At 30.4% G+C, this 23139-nt stretch overlaps 2 protein-coding genes across 2 annotated transcripts; one reads left to right on the top strand and one right to left on the bottom strand.

The window, feature by feature from the left end:
* Positions 1-7590: 7590 nt before the first annotated feature.
* On the top strand, positions 7591-9083 carry LOC125831221 (uncharacterized acetyltransferase At3g50280-like). The gene has a single exon (XM_049510409.1). It carries the CDS (start codon positions 7591-7593, stop codon positions 8980-8982), a length of 1392 nt encoding a protein of 463 aa, XP_049366366.1. The 3' UTR covers positions 8983-9083.
* Positions 9084-14070: 4987 nt separating this feature from the next.
* Positions 14071-15599, bottom strand: LOC125831222 (protein ENHANCED PSEUDOMONAS SUSCEPTIBILITY 1-like). The gene has a single exon (XM_049510410.1). The coding sequence runs from the start codon at positions 15583-15585 to the stop codon at positions 14200-14202; it is 1386 nt and encodes a 461-aa protein (XP_049366367.1). The 5' UTR covers positions 15586-15599; the 3' UTR covers positions 14071-14199.
* Positions 15600-23139: the final 7540 nt, after the last annotated feature.

Raw genomic sequence — 23139 nt, 5'->3', positions numbered from 1 at the left:
ACATAGCGTTGGATTAGTTCACCCACGCACCAATCATGATTCAATTCTACGAAATATGTGTGATTTGAAAGTAAATCCTTTGAGTTCTTGATGAAATTCGTTTGAATTCTTGTGGGTTGTTTTGTTGAAGTTTCTTGCGATTTGATTCATGTTTCCGGGTGTAATTTCAGTTTGAATCTATCATATATTGAGGGTATAAATGATCCTAAGTGTTTGGGGAAAGAACCATTGAAGTTTAGAGGGTTTAGAGTTGAAAAACGGAGAAGAGAAGTCGTCAAACACCTGGGGAAAGGGGTGGGGCATCGTGCCAGCCAGGGAGCCCCAAAGCAGTCCCTAAATGTGGGGCTCTGGGGCGACACGCCAACCAGAGCGCCCCAACTTGTTCTTTGAATATTGAGGGTTGGCGCCCCGCGCCTCTCAGAGCGCCAGGAACGCCAATTCTTCCCATTCATTCCCCATCTTTTTGTACTTGTTCCTTAGTAATGTACCTATGTTTTCTAGTTGATTCCAACACTCTAAGGTACATCTAAACATCATGAAATCATCCATAAACATGAGATCATTAACCTTGAATCCATAATCCAATTCAAGGAAAGTTAGGATTAAAGTCAAGAGAAGTTAAGAGTCAAGTCTAGAAGTTAAGAAGCAAGTCAAGCAAAGTTTTTAAAGTTTTCAAAAGGCTTTAACAAACGTTTTAACCTTGTTTTAAGACTCAAGTTTCAAGCTAAGCGAAAAGTAAAAAATTGAGTTCATTTCTCAAAAAGCTATAAGGGAACTAAGTATTCCCAAAGATTTATAAATGTTTTCATATTTGAGCAAGAAAAGGGAACATCGATTCCAAGAGAGCTTTTAACCTAAGTTTTGAGTAATTATCTCAAACAAAAGAAAGAAGTTTTGATTCTAAATCATATGAGCTAAGTGTATTTTTGGGAGTAGTATTGAGCACCGATATGAAGATGAGAGTTCATATTAACTCAAGTCTCCATAAATCATGTAGTCATCATGGGTATTAATGGGGCATACTTTTTAGATGATCACATAAGTTAAGCTAGTGGATCCACTAAGTTAAGTAGTTCTATATGACAACAAAGTATATGACAGTTCTGACAGCGTGGAAAATACGTTGTATCACCATTTAGGCTCATAGTGATGGTTGTCGGTTAGAGAATCTCCCACAGAAACTATAATATGTTATTATATAGTAAAATTGAGTTTGTTATTGCATTTTCTTTAACGAACTAAGTTGCTTTTACTGTTTTATAAAGCTTTTCATATATTGCATGTGTTTCATTGCTTTATTTTGAGTTACGTATTCATGAGTTGAGAAGAGCCAAGATAAATGTTTCTTTCAGAATCTTTTCAAGTCTATTCATTGTTTAGATTTCCAACTCGCATACTCGTACATTCAATGTACTGATGTCAGTTGGCCTACATCGTTTTATGATGCAGACACAGGTAACCAGGATCAGCATCCAGCGCCTCGTTGATCTGGTTCAGCACTCTGAGTCAGTTGGTGAGCCTCCTTGCATTTTCAGAGGACTCTTTTATTATTTGCTTTCTAGTTTTCAGTTATTAGGATGATCGGGGTTCTTTTCCCGACATCCCTCTTTGTTTTAGAGGCTTCATAGACTGATAGTATTTGTTCTTTAGTCTTATTCATTTCAGTTGTATACGTTTAAGACTTGAGTTGCCATTTTTGGCTAAGTTATTATATTTTAAGGTATTGCATGAGCTATATCTGTTGTGTTTATCCGCTGAGTAAGTAAGTCAGGCCAAGAGTTCGCTTGGGGCAAGCAATGATTCTCGAGTGCCGGTCACGTCCAGGGTGCATGTAGGCTCGGGGCGTGACACATCAGAGTATATAAATACCATAATTAGTATGTGTGTGTATAAATATATTCCGGTGATATTTGGTTCAATGAATAGAATAAGGGGGACAGTCAAATAAATAGTTTGGGTTTGGGTTCAATCAGGATAAATATATTGGGTTGAGTCCAATTCTAATAAATTCTTTGCCTAATGGGTATGTTAAAGAATGACAAAAAAAAAAAGGTTCCGCATTGGTGGTTAATGAGATGAGTGGACTCCTTATAAGACTTGAGCAATCCTCCTCCTTTAGAACTAGCTTTTGGATGTGAGTTAGGCCTAAGACCTAATTTAACAACAATTTGTGTAGTTTTCCCTTTTTAAAACTACTAAATTATTTGAGACCACGAAATTATTTCTAATTTTTCTCATGACATGTTTAAATTACAAGATGAATATGTCGTCCATATCATTTGTTTGATACTAAATGTAGTTTTTTTCTTAGGAAAAAGATATTTTGGTATGTTTATTTATTTTTAATTTAAGATCTCATAATTTTTATTTACCTTTTTTCTTTTATTTCGCTATGTATCAAAGCAAAATCAGTCAAATAAATTGAAACAAACGAAATATATATTGTGCAGCCATCGATATTGAAGTGACTAGTGGCATTTTTCTTGCCGCCTATATGGAATACATGACACTTGCTATCTATATGTGGCAAGTGACTAATCTTCCAAGACAAAACAGAGCTTGACACTTGTTATGCATATAGAAGGTAAATAAGTTTGTTGTATTTTATTTTATTTTTGGGTCAGAACTTTGCTGTATTCAAAACAAATTCATTTTAATTGTATTGGAAGTCATATAATAAGTTGAAAGAAATTCACAAGATGAATGAATCCAAATGATTCATTGTATACATTAAATAAAAGTCTATACACCTTGGACATCCTCATGCGTACATTTATAGTATATTTTAAATATACTTTGATCTTTTTAGTCCATATTAATTGATTTGTAAGACTTTTCTTTTGACTACTTTACATTTTTTAATGAAATAGTTTGAAGTAATGGAAAGGGTAATAACAGAAAATAATCTTTAATTTATGTCCTTAAATATATTTTTTAGGAATATGTTAAATTTCAACAATTCAATACTTAGTATGAACTAGAAGGTGTAATCACTATAATAAAAACAATTTTTAGTAGCAATTAATATACATATTAACAAAAAGTGATAAAGTCTTTATCAGCATTAGTTAATTGTTATTAGATTTAGTGTTGATGTACTTTAGGGGCATTTACAAATATTGCTAAATATTGCTAAAAATATGTTTTAGCGGATGTTAAACTATTGCTGTTAATTAATTGTCGCTAAAGATTATTTTTTGATATAATAAATAATCAAATTTTTAGTTCTAAAATATCATTAATAACGTTAATTTAGTAATATGCATTTAATAAGATTTTTTTTGTAGAATCATGCAAATGTAATACTATGTACCAAATAACATAAAATGGAGGAAATAATAATTATCTTTACCTATACATTTATGGTGTTAAAAGAACTATTTTTTATAAATAGTCATATAAAAAATATAACTTTATAATTTTATTTTATTTTAATAAATTAAAATAATATTTATTTTGGAACAGAGGAACTGTATATGCATAGTGCTCAACAGATGCAGTACTATAGGCTGATTAATCAAGGAACCTAACCAAAAGCGTGACTTAATTAATTAATTAATTAATAGTAATAAAATTCTTCATTTTTGCTACTGAACTGTCATTCACGTGAAAGCTGGGAAATAGTCTAAGTACTATGTCAACTTGATTAACTTTTTTGTTAATTAATCAAGATACTAACGATCAAGTGAACCTAGAAAAGTCAAGCTAATATTAATTGAGCAACAAAATACATACTCCCTCAATTTCAATTTTTATTTCTTTAAAAAATAATTTTATAATCTTAAATTAAAGCTATCTGAAAAAAAATGTATCAAAATGTTTTTTAGTCTTATAATTTTAAAAATAACACGTGAAAAGTTAAATTTTAAAAAAATATCAAAAAAAAAAAGAGACTTTTTCTGAAACGAACTAAAAAAGAAAGTAAGACAAAAAAATGAAACAAAAAATATTAACACCATTTATTTATGGTTTTATACTAATATACAAGAAAGGCCATTTTGTGTTTGAAGCATCTCACGCTCACACATGCTTTAGAAAATAACAACAAATTAAGTGATGTAACGTAGACAGCCTATCTGACACAAACATGACTATATAACTAGTTGATTTCATGGTTCGATGCCCTCATCTTATAAGTCGTAGAAAAATAATTAGGAAAATTATATGAAATAGTAAACTATTAATTCAAATTAAATGTTATAGCCATAGTTTTTTTTATTTGTAATTCGCAGCAAACATTCCATGTTTTTTTCCATCCCATTTGTATACCGAAATATACAAATGCAGGACCCATTTGCATACCGAAATATACAAATGCATGATCCCTTGTATACCGAAATATACAAATGCAGGACCCATTTGTATATCGAAATTTACAAATGCAAGACCCATTTGTATACCAAAATATACAAATAGACGAAAATATGCAAATGCAGGACCCATTTGTATACCGAAATATACAAATGCAAGACCCATTTTTATATCGAAATATACAAATAGACCCAAATATATATTTTTTATGTATATGTATACCGAAATATACAGATTAATAGACGTAGCAAACATAAAGTTTGCTATGGAGCGCAATTATACAAACTATAGCTACATCATACAAATATAATTTTTATATTTGTTAAATCTAAAATTTATTCAAAATAATTTTATTGTTAATCCAAAAACTCGCTTTCAATAATAGCTTTTACTAAATACTTATAAAAATGTGGTTCCATATAGTATTTTACACTTGTATTAAAAATAATCTTGTCCACCGACTAATCTAAAATGACGGCTTTGATGATTATTTAGGGCATTAATGAACCTACTTTTTGATCAGTGGGTAATCTAAAACACAAGTCTTTATATAAGTACTGTGGGATTAATTAACTAAATCAATTAATTAGTTGATCTGGTGACAGTTTGGATATTTAGAAATATTTAATTTCTTGTTTTAGGCATAATTAGAAGAATGACAGCGAAAATACAGAAAGTTAAAAGTCGGCACTCATAATTAAGATAATTATTATTGGGATTAATTACACCACTCCTGGGATCAGGACATGACTCATTGCATTGTCTCTTCCAGTATTTAAAAAGGCACTGGCATGAGACGAGATATTTTATGCAGTATAGGGCGAGATATTTTATGCAGTATGCGGCGAGATGTAAACCTCGAGACACAGAACGTAAATTTTATGGATCTACGAGGGAGTAGTCTCATATATAATTCTATAACAAATGAGATCTTTCAATGAACCCCTTCGGTGAAAATTTTTACTATTTATACATGGATAAAATTATTTTCTATGCTTATATAATAGATGTCGAACCCTCTTCGATTAGTTCGTATGATTAGTTCTTCAGATATTGAACCCCCTTATTAAAAATCCTAGCTCCGTCACTGCCTAAATGGTATATTAATATATCAAAATATTTTATCAGAATCTCTAGATTTATTATTGGTAATCTTAGAGATTTCATTTCAATAAATTAAAAATGGTTAATTATTAAGATAGTTATTATAATTTGTAGAGTTTATAAAGAACGTGTTATTATTAAATTGTCATAGAGAGATATAAGCTTATGAATAAAATATGAATTTTATAATAAAGATTAACTACTATCCATTGACAATATACGAGAAAATTACATTGTTAACTTATTTATAGAAATACTTATTTCTCTTAATATATTTATGTATCATTAATATTTAAATAAAAATAACAAAAAAAAAGTATTATATGGTAACTCGGATTCTAAATTAATTATAAGTGTAGTTTGTTTAGAATTCTTATTTGCCTTAACAAAAATATGAAAGATTCTTTCACATCTTTCTTCGTCCTTATTATTTTCACTCTCGTTTTTTCATAAACACTATTAAAACAATTTGAGATAATCATGATAACTTTTTACTTATTATTATTATTATTATTATTATTATTTTAGAATCTAAAGTAATTAATCTCATACAAAAATTATTTGTAATTTATTAAGTCTTCTTCGCAACATGAAAAAGTGTTTACATAGGTGCTTCCATTGCTTCAGACTATGTTTTCTCTTCTTAGTCATTCAATCAACAACATAAATTAATTGAAAACCAACTTTGATCCATATACCATCCCATGTACTCCAATTTAAATATACTTAAAGTCGATAGTATCAAAAATATTTGAACGTTATTTCAAGAAATAAACCTTAGATCTTTAAAACATGTTTCAAAAAAGAAAAAAAGAAAGATGAAAAATCATCAATCATTAATTATGAAAATATAATAATTTTAAAAATAAATATTTCTAAAAATAAATTGATGATATAATTTTTTTGTCCATCATCAGTGGATAGTAATTAATCTCTTTATAATAAGACATTGTTATATAAAAATATTGTTATAGAAATGTATAATACTTCGTCGTCAACTTAATTCTATTGTTTGTAAAATGTGGCATGCCACACCTATTGATCTACTAGTATTATTATAGATAACTATTATTCCCTCCGTCCATTTTTACTGGTCTAATATATTAAAATAATTATTCAAAAAAAATAAAAATAATAATAATAATAATAATATATAATATATATATATATATATAAAAAAAATTAATTTTTTTAACCAATTTTATTTATAAATTTCTTACAATATATCATAAGCTACACATCCCAGATTTTCTGGGAGAAGAACTTCGATTTCTTCGTTACTATGATTCTAGAAAGATTTCACCATATATATAATTGCGTGACAATCCAGTTACAAATAGAGAAAGTGAATCAATATCCTCCTAAACTATTACTCTCCTATCTCAATTTACGTAGCATTATTTAACTTGACGAAAAAAAATTTAAAAAATATAATTTATTTTTGAAGTTTATAGTCTAAACCACCCTTGATTGTGACTATAAATCATTTCATTAATAATAAAAAATATATTTTTAAATTAAATTATTTTTCAAATATAGAAATGTGTCATTTTTTTCTGAACAGACTAAAGAATATATTATATATAAATTAAGATAAACTAATATATTTTTAATAGTTCCATAGGTAAATTGTGTCTAATTTATATTACCTCTGAACTATAACTTTTAGGTATTAAACCCCTCTTATGACTATTATGCTTTTATTAGTTTGATATTTAAATTATATGCCTTGTTTAAGTTGCCTTTCAAGTTTCAAGTATGTACTATAACTTTATTTATGGGTTTTTTTTTTATTCATTATCTCTTACCATTATCAAAATTATGGTTTGTAGTTAGTCACGTGCCAATCAATTATACGATTTAACCAACAAGTCCCCTATTCAAATAATTAATCATGAAAAATAGACACTTAGGGTCAACTCCCCCTAGTATCAAATTGTGTAAAGACAGTATATCTTTATGGAAATTAGAAAGAATTAAGACAGCCAAACAAAAATTAAAATCAAGAAATCTCCATAATCTCATCAAAATGCATGAACCCAAATCCCAATTCCAAACCTATATAAAAGCCCCTTCTTACTACTCTCACTTTCATCCCTCAGCCTCAGCATCAAATAATCCTAATTCTATCCGCGTGTGTAATTCACCCATTTAGTGAGGGACTGTAAAGCCGTAATGCCTTCAGCAACTGTAAACTTGGTGTCCAAACGCACCATTTTCCCATCGGAAAAATCATCTCGTACTGATCTAAAACTCTCCGTCTCCGATCTTCCTATGCTCTCTGTTCACTACATTCAAAAAGGTTGTTTATTTACTCGTCCACCTTTTCCTATTGCTCAACTCATTTCCCTTCTTAAGCTCAGTCTTTCTCAGACTCTCACTCACTTCCCTCCGCTCGCCGGGCGATTTGTGACGGATTCAGATGGCTACGTCTACATTACTTGCAACGATGAAGGAGTTGATTTTGTTCATGCTACAGCCACTCACATTTCCATTCGCGATGTGATAGGCTCTATTGATGTTCCTGATCATGTTAAGGAGTTTTTCCCTTTGGACAGAACGGTTAGCTATCGAGGGCATTTTATCCCTCTTCTAGCTGTCCAGGTGACGGAATTAGCTGACGGCGTATTTATTGGATGCGCCGTCAATCATTCCGTCACTGACGGGACTTCCTTTTGGAATTTCTTCAATACATTTGCTGAGGTGAGTAGAGGTGTGAAAAGGATTGTAAGGCAGCCGGATTTTACACGTGATTCTGTTTTGATTTCAAATTCTGTACTGAAACTCCCGGCTGATGGACCGAAAGTTACTTTCGCCGGCGATGCTCCTTTGAAGGAGAGGATTTTTAGTTTTAGCAGGGAATCAATTCAAAGACTGAAAGCGAAGACGAACCATCAGAAATTGAATTTCGACGGAGAAATCAATATTGTTGAATTGATGTCAAAACAGAGCAACGATCCACTGAAAATCAAAACAGAAACGGAGAAGATAAATCCAACGGCTGAGATCTCATCATTTCAATCACTCTGCGCATTGCTCTGGCGTGCAGTGACACGTGCAAGGAAATTCCCAGCTTCGAAGATGACGACATTCAGAATGGCTGTAAATTGCCGTCACCGTCTCCAGCCGAAGCTATATCCGTTATACTTCGGCAACGCAATTCAGAGCATTCCGACTTACGTATCAGCAGGGGACGTATTATCTCACGATCTACACTGGTGCGCGGAGCAATTGAACATAAACGTGAAGGCACACGATGATGTTATGGTGAGGAAGTTTGTAGAGGATTGGGAAAAGGATCCACGGTGTTTTCCGTTGGGAAATTTCGACGGAGCTATGCTAACAATGGGAAGCTCACCGAGGTTTCCAATGTACGAGAACGATTTCGGGTGGGGAAGACCGGTTGCTGTTCGGAGTGGACGGGCGAATAAATTTGACGGGAAGATATCAGCGTTTCCGGGGAGAGAAGGAGGAGGAAGTGTGGATTTGGAGGTGATTTTGTCACCGGAAACAATGGATGCCCTTGAGTCTGATCCGGAATTCATGCAGTTTGTTATTGGCTATTGAACTTTTCTTTAACATAGTAGCTTTTGCTCTTTGTGATTTTACTCAATTTGTATTCAGTTGTGATTAATGTAATTGAGTTTAACCTTTGTTGAATTGCTAAAAACTATTACTATTTCGAGTCATAAATATTTAATATCCATATGGTTGTACTCAGCCGTCTTTTCGGATTTGCCGGCGTATGGTATTATTCGAGTCCAATCAACAATATTTTCATATAAAACCAAATTATCTGAAGGTGTTTAGCTGAGCTCGTAAACTGGTCTGGGAACATATTTTGATATATATGTAGCATATATACTTTCTTTGAAGTATCTGCTCTTACTATTGTTATGAATATTCTCGTAGCTTAGTCAATTGTATTACTATAGTTTGACTCTGGGAGGTCATGTTGATGCTTGATTAGCTTTTAAAAAAAAAAAATCAATTAATGATATATAAATTCTTTAGCCTCTATACTACAACAACAACAATAACATATTCAGTGAATTTTCACAAGTCGTGTTTGGGAGGGTAGAATGTACGCAGATGTTACCACTTACCATTACCATAGGAAAACATGTATGGAGTCATGTGATGGAGAAGACGAGGGTGAAATAAATTTACTACATCCTTCTCTGGTGTTTAGATCGAATTGCCACATCAAAATACCACGGAAGATTATTATGAAGAACAGAAGGTTGAATGTCTCTGTGTGTTTATTCGTAAGGCGGTTTTGTCAGCTAGTCCTTCTCATATATCCGACTTTGCTCTCATGGTCATTGAAGGAAACATCAGATTCCTCAGTTTTTTGGGTGTCCCAGAGATTTTAGATGGACTCGGATTCATTGGTTGAATTTGATCACTCTCCGTTTGTTGCTGTGGCTATTAGTTTGTGATGTTGCTGGTCCTGACATGTCGTGGTGCAACTACATTTGGTCCTCGACCATCTTATCACAGTCATGTTGTGGTGCAACTACATATTTGGTGAGATGGTGTTCAAATTTCGCGCATCAAAGATGATTGTGATAAAATGAGGATTCCATTGGCCTACGTCCTATGTGAAGACAATATGGAGCTTGAGGATGGGGAAGAGATAAGCTATGGAAAAAGAGATTTTCGAGTTTCTCAAGTCGATTTAACTTCTGATGCCAAAGTAATAGTAACACGAAACCAAGGAGTTAAGGGACAAGAGTTTTTTTGCTGGATCATAATGCTTCTATTTCTGTGCAGGCATCTCAATTTCCACGAATCAAGCCCAATCATATTTATTTTATAGACGATTCTCGTAGGTTTAGAGCTTATAGTAGTCAGCTGGTGCAGGATGAAAGTAATGATCTCTAAGTTTTTTAAAATAAAAAACTGATAACTCAGGTGTTCAGGTCAGCTTGAGCGCAATAATTTCACGGGATATATGTTACCTCCCACTGGTAATAACAAGTGCTAGCAATTGATTGATAACCTCAAACCAGAAATTATTGGATATCATTCGTAAAACATAGTTTGTATTATGAGAAAGTTTTCTATACTTTTGCTAGTTTGTACATATGCAATATTTTTGAAATTGTTTTATAATATTCATATTGATTTTTATCGTTTAAAACATTGAGAGGACCTTTTCTTAGTATCGACAAAAAGATTACAGTCAGTTTGATAATGATTGAGTGACACTACTTCTTTGCTCCGAACCGAGAAATTCCTTAGATAGATATGCTAATGACACTTCCAAGACCTTGTAAGGCAGTGTTCCATATCCCTATCCTGTATCTTTTGTGTAGTAAATTTGGCTGTGATTCGAGCTACTGTTCTAATTAAACAGTGATGATTGATTTTAGCTAAATTTGACGGAGTAGGTCTATTTTGGTCATTTTAATATAACGTTGAGTATCATTAGACTCTTAATTGTCGATAAGCAAGTAGGTATATTTAGTAAATTTATTAACACAAATATACAAGTGGATTTGACCGAACTCAGATGCGGACTACTAACTCCATCCATGATAATAACCAACAAAATGGAAACTTGGGTCAACATCCCAAAGTAGAGTACTAAATTTGGAAAGACAAAGAGCATCTTATGGAAAGAAGCTAAGAGAAAACAACCAAAAAGTAAAATCAATAATCTCCATCTCATCAAATGCATGAACCATAATCTCAGAACAATAATGCAGTACCAAAACTTACATAATTAGAACTTAGCAAATTAAAGTTTTAAAGAAGCTATTAGTACTAATTAACAATGTCTTCTGCTGAAGCTGTAACTTTGGTATCCAAATGCAACATTTTTGGATCTGAAAAGTCATCTCTTACTGGTGCGCGGAGCAATTGAACAAAAACGTGAAGGAGCACGATGATGTTATGGTGAGGAAGTTCGTAGAGGATTGGGAAAAGGATCCACGGTGTTTCCCGCTACGAAATTTCCTTACGGAAAACACCGTGGATCCTTCTCCCAATCCTCTACGAACTTTCTCACAACAACATCATCCTGCAACCTTCACGTTTTTGTTCAATTGCTCCGCGCACCAGTGCAAATCGCGAGACAAAACGTTCCCTGCAAATGCATAAATTAGAATTCTCTGAATTGCGTTGCCAAAGGAATTGGACATAACCTTTCTGAATTTAGCGAACAGAGAGCACAAGAAGATCGGAAACAGAGAGTTTTGATCAGTAAGAGATGAATTTTCAGATCGAAAAAATGTTGAATTTGGAGACCAAAAGCTGTATTGTTGTTACTACTTGAAATAAGGAGTGAAAGTTGAGGATGAAGTAAAAGTAAGTAAGAGGAGGGATTTATATAGGAGATTCATGAACTCAGGTTCATGCATTTGTTCCAAAATATCGAGAAATCACGGAAATTTTCATAGTTTAAACGTGTTTATAACACTGTCGTTAAGAATATTTCACCATCAAAAAATGTGGGAGACCAAAAGTAACTCAGCTGTAGTGTTTTTATTATTACTTGAAATAAGGAGTGAAAGCTCAGGATGAAGTGAAAGTAAGAAAGAGTAGGGCTATAATAGGAGATGAGCAAGTGATTCATGTTACTTAGATTCATGCACTTTTAGAGGTGTAACATGTGCTCAAGGGGTATACGTTGTCGGGTTGATTCGTGTTTTTCAAATATCAAATCAAATTAATTGTATTTAGATTTTTAAATCTATAATCCAAATCAAACCAATCAAAATTGGATTATATCAACCTTAGTTTTTTTTTTCTTCAAGTTTTTCAATTTTCTTCTAATATAAAGTCTTAATACAAAACATAACATATAACTTGTACTTCAAAGTTCAAACATTCCTTTAATCTTAGTAAAATACAATCATCTAAGTTGTTTAATAAAAAAAAATAACACAAAATTTGAGATGAGCACTATGAGAATTTATCTAGCAAAGTTATTAAACTTTGTTATGTATCAATAAAATGATTTAACTTAAAGATTTTTATCTTCAAAAATCAATCAACTATATTTATCATTAAAAAAAAATTAACATGACAATATATATTATTTTATATGTCATGTAAACATGGATTCGACCAATAAACAAAATTTTAAAAATATCATTATGCTTCTTCTCCTTCTTAATTTATCATTAAAATCAAGCTTATTGGATATCATTCTTAAAAGATGATGTATAGAACTTTAAAGGCTAGATAATGTGTATCAAAGGTAATAATAAGATAATAACGATCCTATTAAGTAATACTTTGGCTAATTAATTTATAAATATGTACAAAATGTATAGTTTTTACATATATAAGTTTTCATAAAAATAATGGGTAAAACTTCTTTTAATATTTTCTTTTTATTCTTGTGGATAAATAAAGAGACAAGGGAAGCACATGAAGCCATATGTAGCCAAGATAAATATTCTATTTTAAAATTTAAAAAATAACTAGTGTCAATATCAACTATGTCTTGATGATGACAACACAGGTTTAAGAGGTCATTTTGTGCTTTTAATATCTACTATGTATACTATATACAATGGATTCAGAAATTAATTAAATGATAAAAGGCGTTGGATTATAAACTTAGCAATTATTATTAAGGGTATAGTTAAATATAATTGTCAACTATTTATCCTGAATTTTTAAAGTGATAGTAAAATAATTCTTTTAAATAAAAATGACAATTAAAATGAAACAAGAAAATATCACTTATACATAACATAAAAGGGTCAAATAGTAGATAGAATTTCTATGCCTTAAAGAAAATGTCAGCCAACATAAAGAATATTAAAAGTAGACACTCATTGATTATTATTACTAGAATTAGAATTCCACCACTCCTGGGATCAAGGACATGTCTCATTGTCCCTTCCATTTATAGAAAAAATAGTTTAATAGAGTATAAGTACTCTTTCTGTCTCAATTTGTGTAGTATTTTTTGGATTTTAAGCTTTAAATAAGTCTATTTTTTATTGTAAATTTTTCATATATGTTTTAAATATTTTGAATTGTCAATTATTGTGTCTTATTGTGTTTTTTATGTAGTTTATAAATATATAAAATTTAATTTCAAAAAATTTAAAGATTCCATGCGTAAATTTTCAATCAAACTTAAACTGTTTGACTCTCTAAAAATGGAAAGTGTCACATAAATTGGGACAGAAAGAATATTACTTTTCGATTTGAGTGACTTTAGATGAAATAATTAAAAACTAATGACTTCTATAAAAGAAGGAAAAAAACACTTTGTTCATTCACCTATTTTAAATAATTCAGTAATCATTGATATAATGAAGTTATCATGTTAAACAATTCAATCATTAATAACCGCATGTGAGCTACTAGTTCTGCTCTGGCTAATAACATATATACTATGATCTCATAAATAAGTTTTGGAGAAAATAAAATATACATTTTATTCCTATTTTGTATTGAGGTAGAAAGATGGTTTACACTTTGTTATTTATAATTGGTTATGTGTTTGCTAGTGGTATGATTAAACCACGGAATACCCATTGGAAAAATTAAAAGTGTTAAAAATGAGTCCAATTACATGTAATCATTTAAGTCGTTCAGAATTTTAAGGGTTAGGTACAAAAACGTGAATTGCACGATGATGTTATGGTGAGGAAGTTATTACTTTGAATTTAGATTTATCAACTGAAATGAATTTATTTTCTGAATGAAACATGTTATGGGAGATGTACTACATATAGAAAATGATATTTTAATTGATTTATTCAAAAGACTTTTACTTTTCATATATTGCTGATAGAATTGTGTTAACACTTCTTAAAATCCAGAAACATACTGCATGAATTCTGTGTCCGACTCAAGGCCTTCCATTGTTTCCGGTGACAGAATCACCTCCAAATCCACACTTCCTCCTCCTTTTCTCCCCGGAAACGCCGATATCTTCCCGTCAAATTTATTCGCCCGTCCACTCCGAACAGCAACCGGCCTTCCCCATCCGAAATCATTCTCGTACATTGGAAATCTCGGCGAACTTCCCATTGTTAGCATAGCTCCGTCGAAATTTCCCAACGGAAAACACCGTGGATCCTTTTCCCAATCCTCTACGAACTTCCTCACCATAACATCATCGTGTGCCTTCACGTTTTTGTTCAATTGCTCCGCGCACCAGTGTAGATCGTGAGATAATACGTCTCCTGCTGATACGTAAGTCGGAATGCTCTGAATTGCGTTGCCGAAGTATAACGGATTTAACTTCGGTTGGAGACGGTGACGGCAATTTACCGCCATTCTGAATGTCGTCATTTTTGAAGCTGGGAATTTCCTTGCACGTGTTACTGCACGCCACAGCAACGCGCAAAGCGATTGAAATGATGAAATCTCAGCCGATTCTGTTTTAATTTTCAGGTGATCGTTGTTCTGTTTTTCCATCAATTTAACAATGTTGATTTCTCCGTCGAAATTCAATTTCTGATTGTTCGTCTTCGCTTTGAGTCTTTGAATTGATTCCCAGCTAAAACTAAAAATCCTCTCCCTCAATGGAGCATCGCCGGCGAAAGTAACTTTCGGTCCATCAGCAGGGAGTTTCAGCACAGAATTTGAAATTAAAACAGAATCACGTGTAAAATCAGGCAGCCTTACAATCCTTTTCACACCTCTACTCACCTCAGCAAATGTATTGAAGAAATTCCAAAAGGAAGTCCCGTCAGTGACGGAATGATTGACGGCGCATCCAATAAATACGCCGTCAGCTAATTCCGTCACTTGGACAGCTAGAAGAGGGATAAAATGCCCTTGATAGCTAACCGTTCGGTCCAAAGGGAAAAACTCCTTAACATGATCAGGAACATCAATAGAGCCTATGATATCACGAATGAAAATGTGAGTAGCTGTAGCATGTACAAAATCAACACCATCATCGTTGCAGGTAATGTAGACGTAGCCATCTGAGTCCGTCACGAATCGCCCGGCGAGCGGAGGGAAGCGAGTGAGAGTCTGAGAAAGACTGTGCTTGAGAAGGGAAATGAGTTGAGGTATAGGAAAAGGTGGACGAGTAAATAAACAACCTTTTTGAATGTAGTGAACAGAGAGCATAGGAAGATCGGAAACGGAGAGTTTCAGATGAGAAAGTGACGATTTTTCCGACGGGAAAATGGTGCATTTGGAGAGTAAAGTAACATGAGCAGCAGCAGCAGCAGAAGGCATTGTTAGTTAATTAGGTATTGTACTTGCCAGGCTGAGGATGAAGTGAGAGTACTAATAAGAATGGGTTTATATAGGAGATTTGATTCATGCATTTGTGGTAGTGCTCATTTGTCTTTTTCTCTTTGTTGCTAAGTTTGAAACATGGGAAGAATTTGACCTCATTTTTATTTTTTTTTAAATTTTATTTTGGGGGACTGCACTTAAAAAATGACTAGCTGGCGCATGTCCAACGTGAAACTGGATTCAAAATTTAATTTTTATATAATATCTTAAAGTAATCTTCACTAGTTATAACTAGTAAATTACTCTCCCCCGTCTAATATTAGTGGTCCAATAATATTTGTTAACCTTTATAAGAACAATGGATGATTTAGCATTTAATTTATAGTTTTATCTTTATCATTAATTATAGTCATTTCTCTATTATATTTTTTAAGATATTGTATTTATTATATACAAAGGGTAATATAGTAAAATTACTCTTTTATTTATAGTTTCTTAAGAAGTGTGTAAAATCAATCGTGAACATGTATTAGATAGATAGAGTATTATGATGTCAGGAGATTATGAGTTCGGATTGTGAAAACAACTTCTTCTAGAAATACAAAATAATGTTGCATATAATAGATATTTATGGTTCAGTTCTTCTTTTTTTTTTAAAAAAAGTTTAGTAGATTGGACCGTTTTTTCCTCTTCACACCCTATATAATATCTTCTTTTTTCGTCTTCATCTATTTATAATTTTTTAGTAAATTCATGAAATTTGATTCATGCATTTGTGAAGGTGGCTATTGTTGTCTTTTCTTTTTGTTTTCATTTCCGTTTTGGCAAGTGCTACTCATAGATTTGACTGGTCGGACATGCCCAACCGCCCCCATCTATCTATAAACGAATATAAAAAAAAAATGAAACTGTTTCATCTTTAATCAGAAATTTTGGATTCAAATTTTAAATATGAAGTAATCAGAGATTTTGGATTCGAATTCTAAATATGAAGAAAAGAGTGTCATTCTCAAATAGATTTGTAGTGTGCGATTTGAAATTCATACTATAAAATCAGACTTTAAAGGTTAAATATTATCTTTCAAAAACCGATTATAATTCAAAATTTGGCAACTTGAACCTCAAAGCCAAACTATATTGAACTACTAGTCCCTCCTTCAAGTTACTTGTCCCCATAAAATACTCTCTGTCTCATTTTAACTATCATCAAGAAAATAATAAATATAAGAAATAATTAATTATTAAAATATTTTTGTTTTACAAAAATTTAATAATGTATGAGCGCCGTCTTTTAACATTCTGTATGTGATCTGGCATTCTCTTTATGATTACAAAACTCAATTTGGAATCTACTCACCATTTAATTAAAATACTTCTGCTAATTAATTAATTCCACTAATAATTTAATATAGTTTTAATAATAAACTTAGCTTGTTTTGTAAATAATCCAACTTAAGAGTTCAGTTTGTTAATGTCCACAATGATCCTCTAAACCGTCTTTTTTGATTGGTCGGTGTATTCAATTAATTATATCCAACTAGGAATATAATTAGGATATAAACAAAGTACATATTTAATTAATGGTTTTTACTGATCTGTAGTTCCACTTGATATATGCTGTCCTTTCATTAATTACGTAATTAATAGGGAGTACTGCAACTATGTGCATACCATCTTTGTGAATTTTCTCTAATCATGTAGGTAGAATTGGAGTCAAAATTTGAAATTTATGAATTTGAATTTTTTTTTTTTTTTTAAAGTTATAAAATTTAAATTAATAATTTTTATGTCTTCAATAATTTTTTTACTATAAATTCAAAATTTGAAAAAAATTTAATGAATTCGATCAAACTTGTAATCAACACTTTGACTCCGCTCATGTATGTATGAGGACCCCTTTTCATCCTACTCAAAAAATAATATAATCATCGAAAGATGAAATATTTCACATGAAAAAATATGCATCTTTATGTTTGATATTCTTCTGTGCGACCTGTGACTCTCGCCTCCTATTTGTTCAAGGCAAGCAACATGAATTTAATTCAATCTATGTATTCAATTTTGCTGTTGAAATGCTTAGTTAATTTCTTAACCTTGATAGAAAAATTATTTATTCAATAATTGTGACTCTCACCTCCTATTTGTTCAAGGCAAGCAACATGAATTTGATTCAATCTATGTATTCAATTTTGCTGTTGAAATGCTTAGTTAATTTCTTAACCTTGATAGAAAAATTATTTATTCAATAATTTGCGTATGAAGATAAGAAATTTGGATCTCAAAATAATTATCGTAAAATTCTTTTCTCTCTTTATTTCAATTTATGTGCCATTCTTTTTTCGAGAGTCAAACAATTTAAGTTTGATCGTGAATTTGCGCATAGAATCTTCAATTTTTTGAAATGAAATTTATATATTTATAAACTACATAAAAAGTATTATAAATCACAATAATTAGTAATTAAAATGTTTAAAAGATCTATGGCAAGTTTACGGTTAAGAATAGACTTATTTGAATTTTGATCGAAATTCAAAAATTGTCACATAATATGAAACGAAGAGAGTATTTGTTAGACAAATAAGACAAATCAATGATTTGTACGGTGGCCGTCCTTTCTACAAAAAATGGGTTGGAATCTCTCACTCTCTTACTTACAAATAGCCAATTTTTAATTTTAAAAAAAGAAAACTTGTAGTCAAATTAAATATATAAACTATTGTCTACCACGTTTTAATTAATTAATTTTAACTTTTAATGGAAATACTTTAATTAAAAGACTTTTATCATATATTATAATATATAATTAAACAAACTAAAACACTCATGTATTTAGTGAATTTATGAAATTTGATTCATGCATTTGTGGAGGTGGCTGTTGCTGTCCTTTCTTATTTGTTTTGATTTATGCATTTGATACTTTTTTTGAGATATTAAAATTATTTTTCAAACACATTTTAATTTTTTTCATGATATTTAAGATCCATATTATGTGAATTGTCGAAACATTTCATAAGAAAAAAATTTAATAACAAAAGCTAAATGTTACTTTTCACTATTATCCTTTGATTATTCTCAAACTATTAACGTTCAGGGTTTCGGCATTAAAAGTCAAATGATTCTTTGTTTACGTTTAATAATAAAGTAAAGGAAATCGGCTTGCTTTTCTCTCTTTTCTCCTCCAAAATGTGAAGTAATTAAGAACCCTCATTTAAAAAACATGATAAACATGAAGAAAACAAAATCTCAAAAAATCTCTTGATTTTTTTTTAAAATGATTTATTTTGAATATGAAAAAAGTCTCGATAACTCACTTAATATAGACTTGAGGGCAGGAGTGGACCCACCCATATCGAAGGGGTGTCAAGTAACACCTCTTTGTCGGAAAATTACACCATATATAGAGGTTAAATTTTGGTGTTATATATTAAGTATTGACATCTATAAACACAAGTTAAATATTTAGTCTAGTGATTAAAGTATTGCGAAAAGTCCTTGAGATTGTCCTGAATCCGTTACTGCGTAATATTTTTTAGGCTAAATGACGATTAAAATGAGACGAAGGAAATAAAATACACGAGTGCTGTCTTTTATCGTTCTGTATAATGTAACCATTATATTCTCCTTATAATTACAAACATAGTTTGGAATCTCCTCACCATTAATCAGATTCTTCTGCTAATTAATTAATTAAAAATACTTTTAATAATTGAACTTAGCTTGTATTATAAGATCCTCTAAACCGTCTTTTTTGATTGGTCGGTGTGTTCTATAACTCTAATCCAATCAATAAATGAACAAATTGAATTCATCATTTTATTGGAATTTAAATATGTGAATTTATGTTCAGTGTCGGAAATACTAAATTTAATCTTTGATGATGCTATTCTACATCCACCTATATGATGTCTTCATATTAATTAATAGTGACACATTAAGGTGTCAAAGTAACCTTAATTAATGTTTTTTCAGCTTCCATGTGAATGACAGTTAACGATATTTGTGAAGGATATTTAAAGATAATAATTATACTAGTCTTTATTTTGTTAGGACTATTCAATTACTTGAACAACATAATACTACTAAAAGTACGATGAAAAATGCTTAATATATTAATCTTTAATTTATGTACACTGTATCAGCTGAAGTGTGTGCATTTTTTCATCTTTATAGGATTTATTGACAGCTTTAAAAACACTTATTTATTTGACTAATTAAATTTTAATACACCCCTAATTTTGTAATATGAGTGAAATGCACTCTTAAATTCTCACCAAGTTTAGATGTGTCTTCAATACTTCTCTCGATTTTTTATTAAAAGTCACATGCTCTTACAAGAGTTTGAGACCACTTGCTATGTTGTATAGCAGATCGGGGATGTATCTAAATTTAGTTAGTCAAATATAAGAGTGTGTGGTTATCAATAATTCAAAAATCAAATTAATTATTTACGCCAAGATCAGAATTGTTCTCGATATTTCTCAATAACTAAAAAGGTCAATAGTATCAAATTGTCATGTTCAAAAAATGACTAGTGTAAAGTTTAGATATGTTTTCAAATTCAAGGGAATCCCAATCTATTTTGCCCAAAAAAAACTAACATAAAATTAGTGTATAAATGATATAATATATATATATTTAGGGGGACAAATCCCTGATCCCAGAATCTGTTTTGGGGCTGTCATTCTATACTTGCGTCTTAAAACGGCAAATATTTTAAACAATACTAATATTGTTATGAATTATTGTAGGTTTAGTCATTAACATGAATATTAATTAATTAATATGGTCAGACTCTATTTGTCATGATTTAGACGCATACTCCTTTAATCAGTTGACAAAGAACTTCCACACGCCAAGTGATAACATATTTCAACCTTTCGGGTTTCGTCTATTTTTACTTGTTCAATATTGACATAAATACATGGTATATTTCTTAAGGAATAATAATACATTTAGTGATAGTAGATTCGATTATTGTCGCAAAAATATTTAGCGATAGTTGAGTTAATATTATTATACCCAGAGTTCTTAAAGTTTTTAACGACATTTATATAGAGTATTGATCATAAATATCCATATTTATTATTGTCGCTAAATATAATAGAACAACAATTTTACTATAGCACTTTTTTAATCTATAATAAATTTGAAAAATGACTATAGTTAATAATAAGGGTAAATTAGAAACTAAATAATAAATTATCTCGTGATTTTCTAAGGTAAACTATAAAACTAAAAATCTATTTTTATTATAATGAACAAGTAAAAGTGAACCAAGAAAATAACAGTTAGTAATCGTATTTTCACTAATACGTCCCCTATTGATTAGGAGTGTGCACTTGATTTTTCGGTGTTGGTTTTGCACTATTCGGTTTGGATTTTTCGATTTTTGGTTTTGTAAAAGTGTAACCCAATCCGATTCGAAATAAAGTTGGTTTGGTTTGGTTTTCCTCTATTTGGTTCGGCTTTTTCGGTTTGGTTATTCGGTTATGTCAATAATTAATAACATAACCAAAGTAATAATATTTAATCCCTTAAAATATACTTTCTATTATAAATCACAAGTAAAACTTAAAACACAATACTTATAAGTATACTTATTATAGATGTAATTCAAACATAAAATATAAATGTAATCATCATGAAAGGCAATAACCAAAAAGGGACAAAAGTGGTTAACTCCAACTTAATTCTAAACCTAAACATATATATATATATATATATATATATAATATTCGGTTTTTCGGTTTTTACTTTTTAAAACCCGAAATCAAACCAAAAAACCAAACAAAGTAATTTATTAATCCAAAACCAATCTGAAAACCCAAAAAACCAATCCAAATAAAAATTTGATTTAATTTGATTTGGTTATTCGATTTAATCTGAATAGTGCACACCCCTACTATTGATACATTAGTAAGAATGCTCTAAACTGCGTTGCCAAATCAAAAATAGGACAAAAAAAATTAAATGGAGGAAATATTAACGAGCGCTATTTTTTACCGTTGTAATATGTGATCTGTCATTCTCCTTAAACTAATTAATTAGTACTTAATTAATTCCACTAATAATTTAAAATATTTTTAATAATTGAACTTAGCTTGTGTTTTAAATGATCCTCAAAACCATCATTTCTGATTGGTCGGCGCATTAATTTAATCCAATTATGAACAATTAGATATAAACTAAATACAGTATACAGGTAGAAATAGTATCTACTAGTAATATTATACGTACTACTATGTATTATTCAATTATTTGACCTATAGTTCCAGTTTATATATGCTGTCTTTATATTATAATATAATAGTCACTCTATTGTTATGTGAAAAAAATGTAGTATTGAATATACAGTATCAAGTCAAACTATAATAAATAAAAGATTTGTGATAATTATTTAGCAATAATAATATAATTATCGTTATAGTATATTTAGTGGCAATAATAAATATAAATATTTATAACCAATACTCTATATAAATGTCGCTAAAAGTTTTAGCAACTCTGAATACAACAACATTAACTTAATTAATGTAAATGCTTTTCGATAATAAATATTGCCGATAAAAAGGAAAATCTATTGTCACTAGAGTGTGTTTGATTAATATTTTTCAATTTTCTCATGTTTAATTGATTTAAATGTTTTCGAATCAACTTATTTTCCTCAAATTTAAGAAAAATGACTTATCTCTAAAAGGTAAGGAAAATATTTTTGAAAACTTTTTTTCAATCTCACACCTCTACTTTCCACCCCTAACTCATGTCTCGAGTAACAATTCCTAATACTAATTCGGTATCTTGATTCTCTATTTGGTACCCGACTCCCGACCTCGATTCAAGACTCAATCTGGACTTCAAGTCGAATTGAGGAATCACAATTTAAGTGTCAAATCCCGAGTGAGTTTGAATTTCAAATCAAATGTCGAATCGGATTCCGAATGGGTAAATTTTCCAAGGCTATAGTAGAAAATTTGGAAGATATTTACATAAACCCTTATAACTAATTAATGATAACAATAGGTAAAATCATGTTAATTCTTTTTATCTCATTAATTTAAAAGTTTGATTTTTCGATTATTCCTTCGTACGCATCTAAAAGAGAATATATTCACGTTTTTTGTCATATCAATATCAAGTGGATAGGGGTTGTTAAGCCTAGCTATCAAATTGCTAAATTCAAGGAATAATTAACGTAAAGTTTAGCTATTTTTAAATCAAAAAGACTTGTATTCAAACTATTACCTACCACTTTTTAATTAAATAATTAATTAATTAACTCAATTTATAATTAAAAAAAATTAAAAGACTTTAATCATTGATTGTGTTTAAAAGACAGCCTAATTTTTAATTCATAAATTATATTAATCAGATTAATCATGAAATAGGTACACTTACTACTATTATGCCCTAATTTTTAATTCATAAATTATATTAATCAGATTCTGTAGTTAAATGAACTTGGACATTATAACAGCAATTCGAAAAATAAGTATACTATTTTAGTCGTTTGTTTCTTTTTATTTATCCATATTTAACTTGGCACGACGTAAT

Source organism: Solanum verrucosum, unplaced genomic scaffold, assembly GCF_900185275.1.
Source record: "Solanum verrucosum unplaced genomic scaffold, falcon-dt-bn FXZP01000049.1, whole genome shotgun sequence".
NCBI classification, from domain to species: Eukaryota; Viridiplantae; Streptophyta; class Magnoliopsida; order Solanales; family Solanaceae; genus Solanum; species Solanum verrucosum.
This window is presented reverse-complemented; position numbering and strand designations above follow the sequence as displayed.

Bases quoted from the DNA above. Each gene is read 5' to 3' on its own strand.
- LOC125831221 (XM_049510409.1), top strand. From the start codon at position 7,591: ATGCCTTCAGCAACTGTAAACTTGGTGTCCAAACGCACCATTTTCCCA.
- LOC125831222 (XM_049510410.1), bottom strand. From the start codon at position 15,585: ATGCCTTCTGCTGCTGCTGCTGCTCATGTTACTTTACTCTCCAAATGC.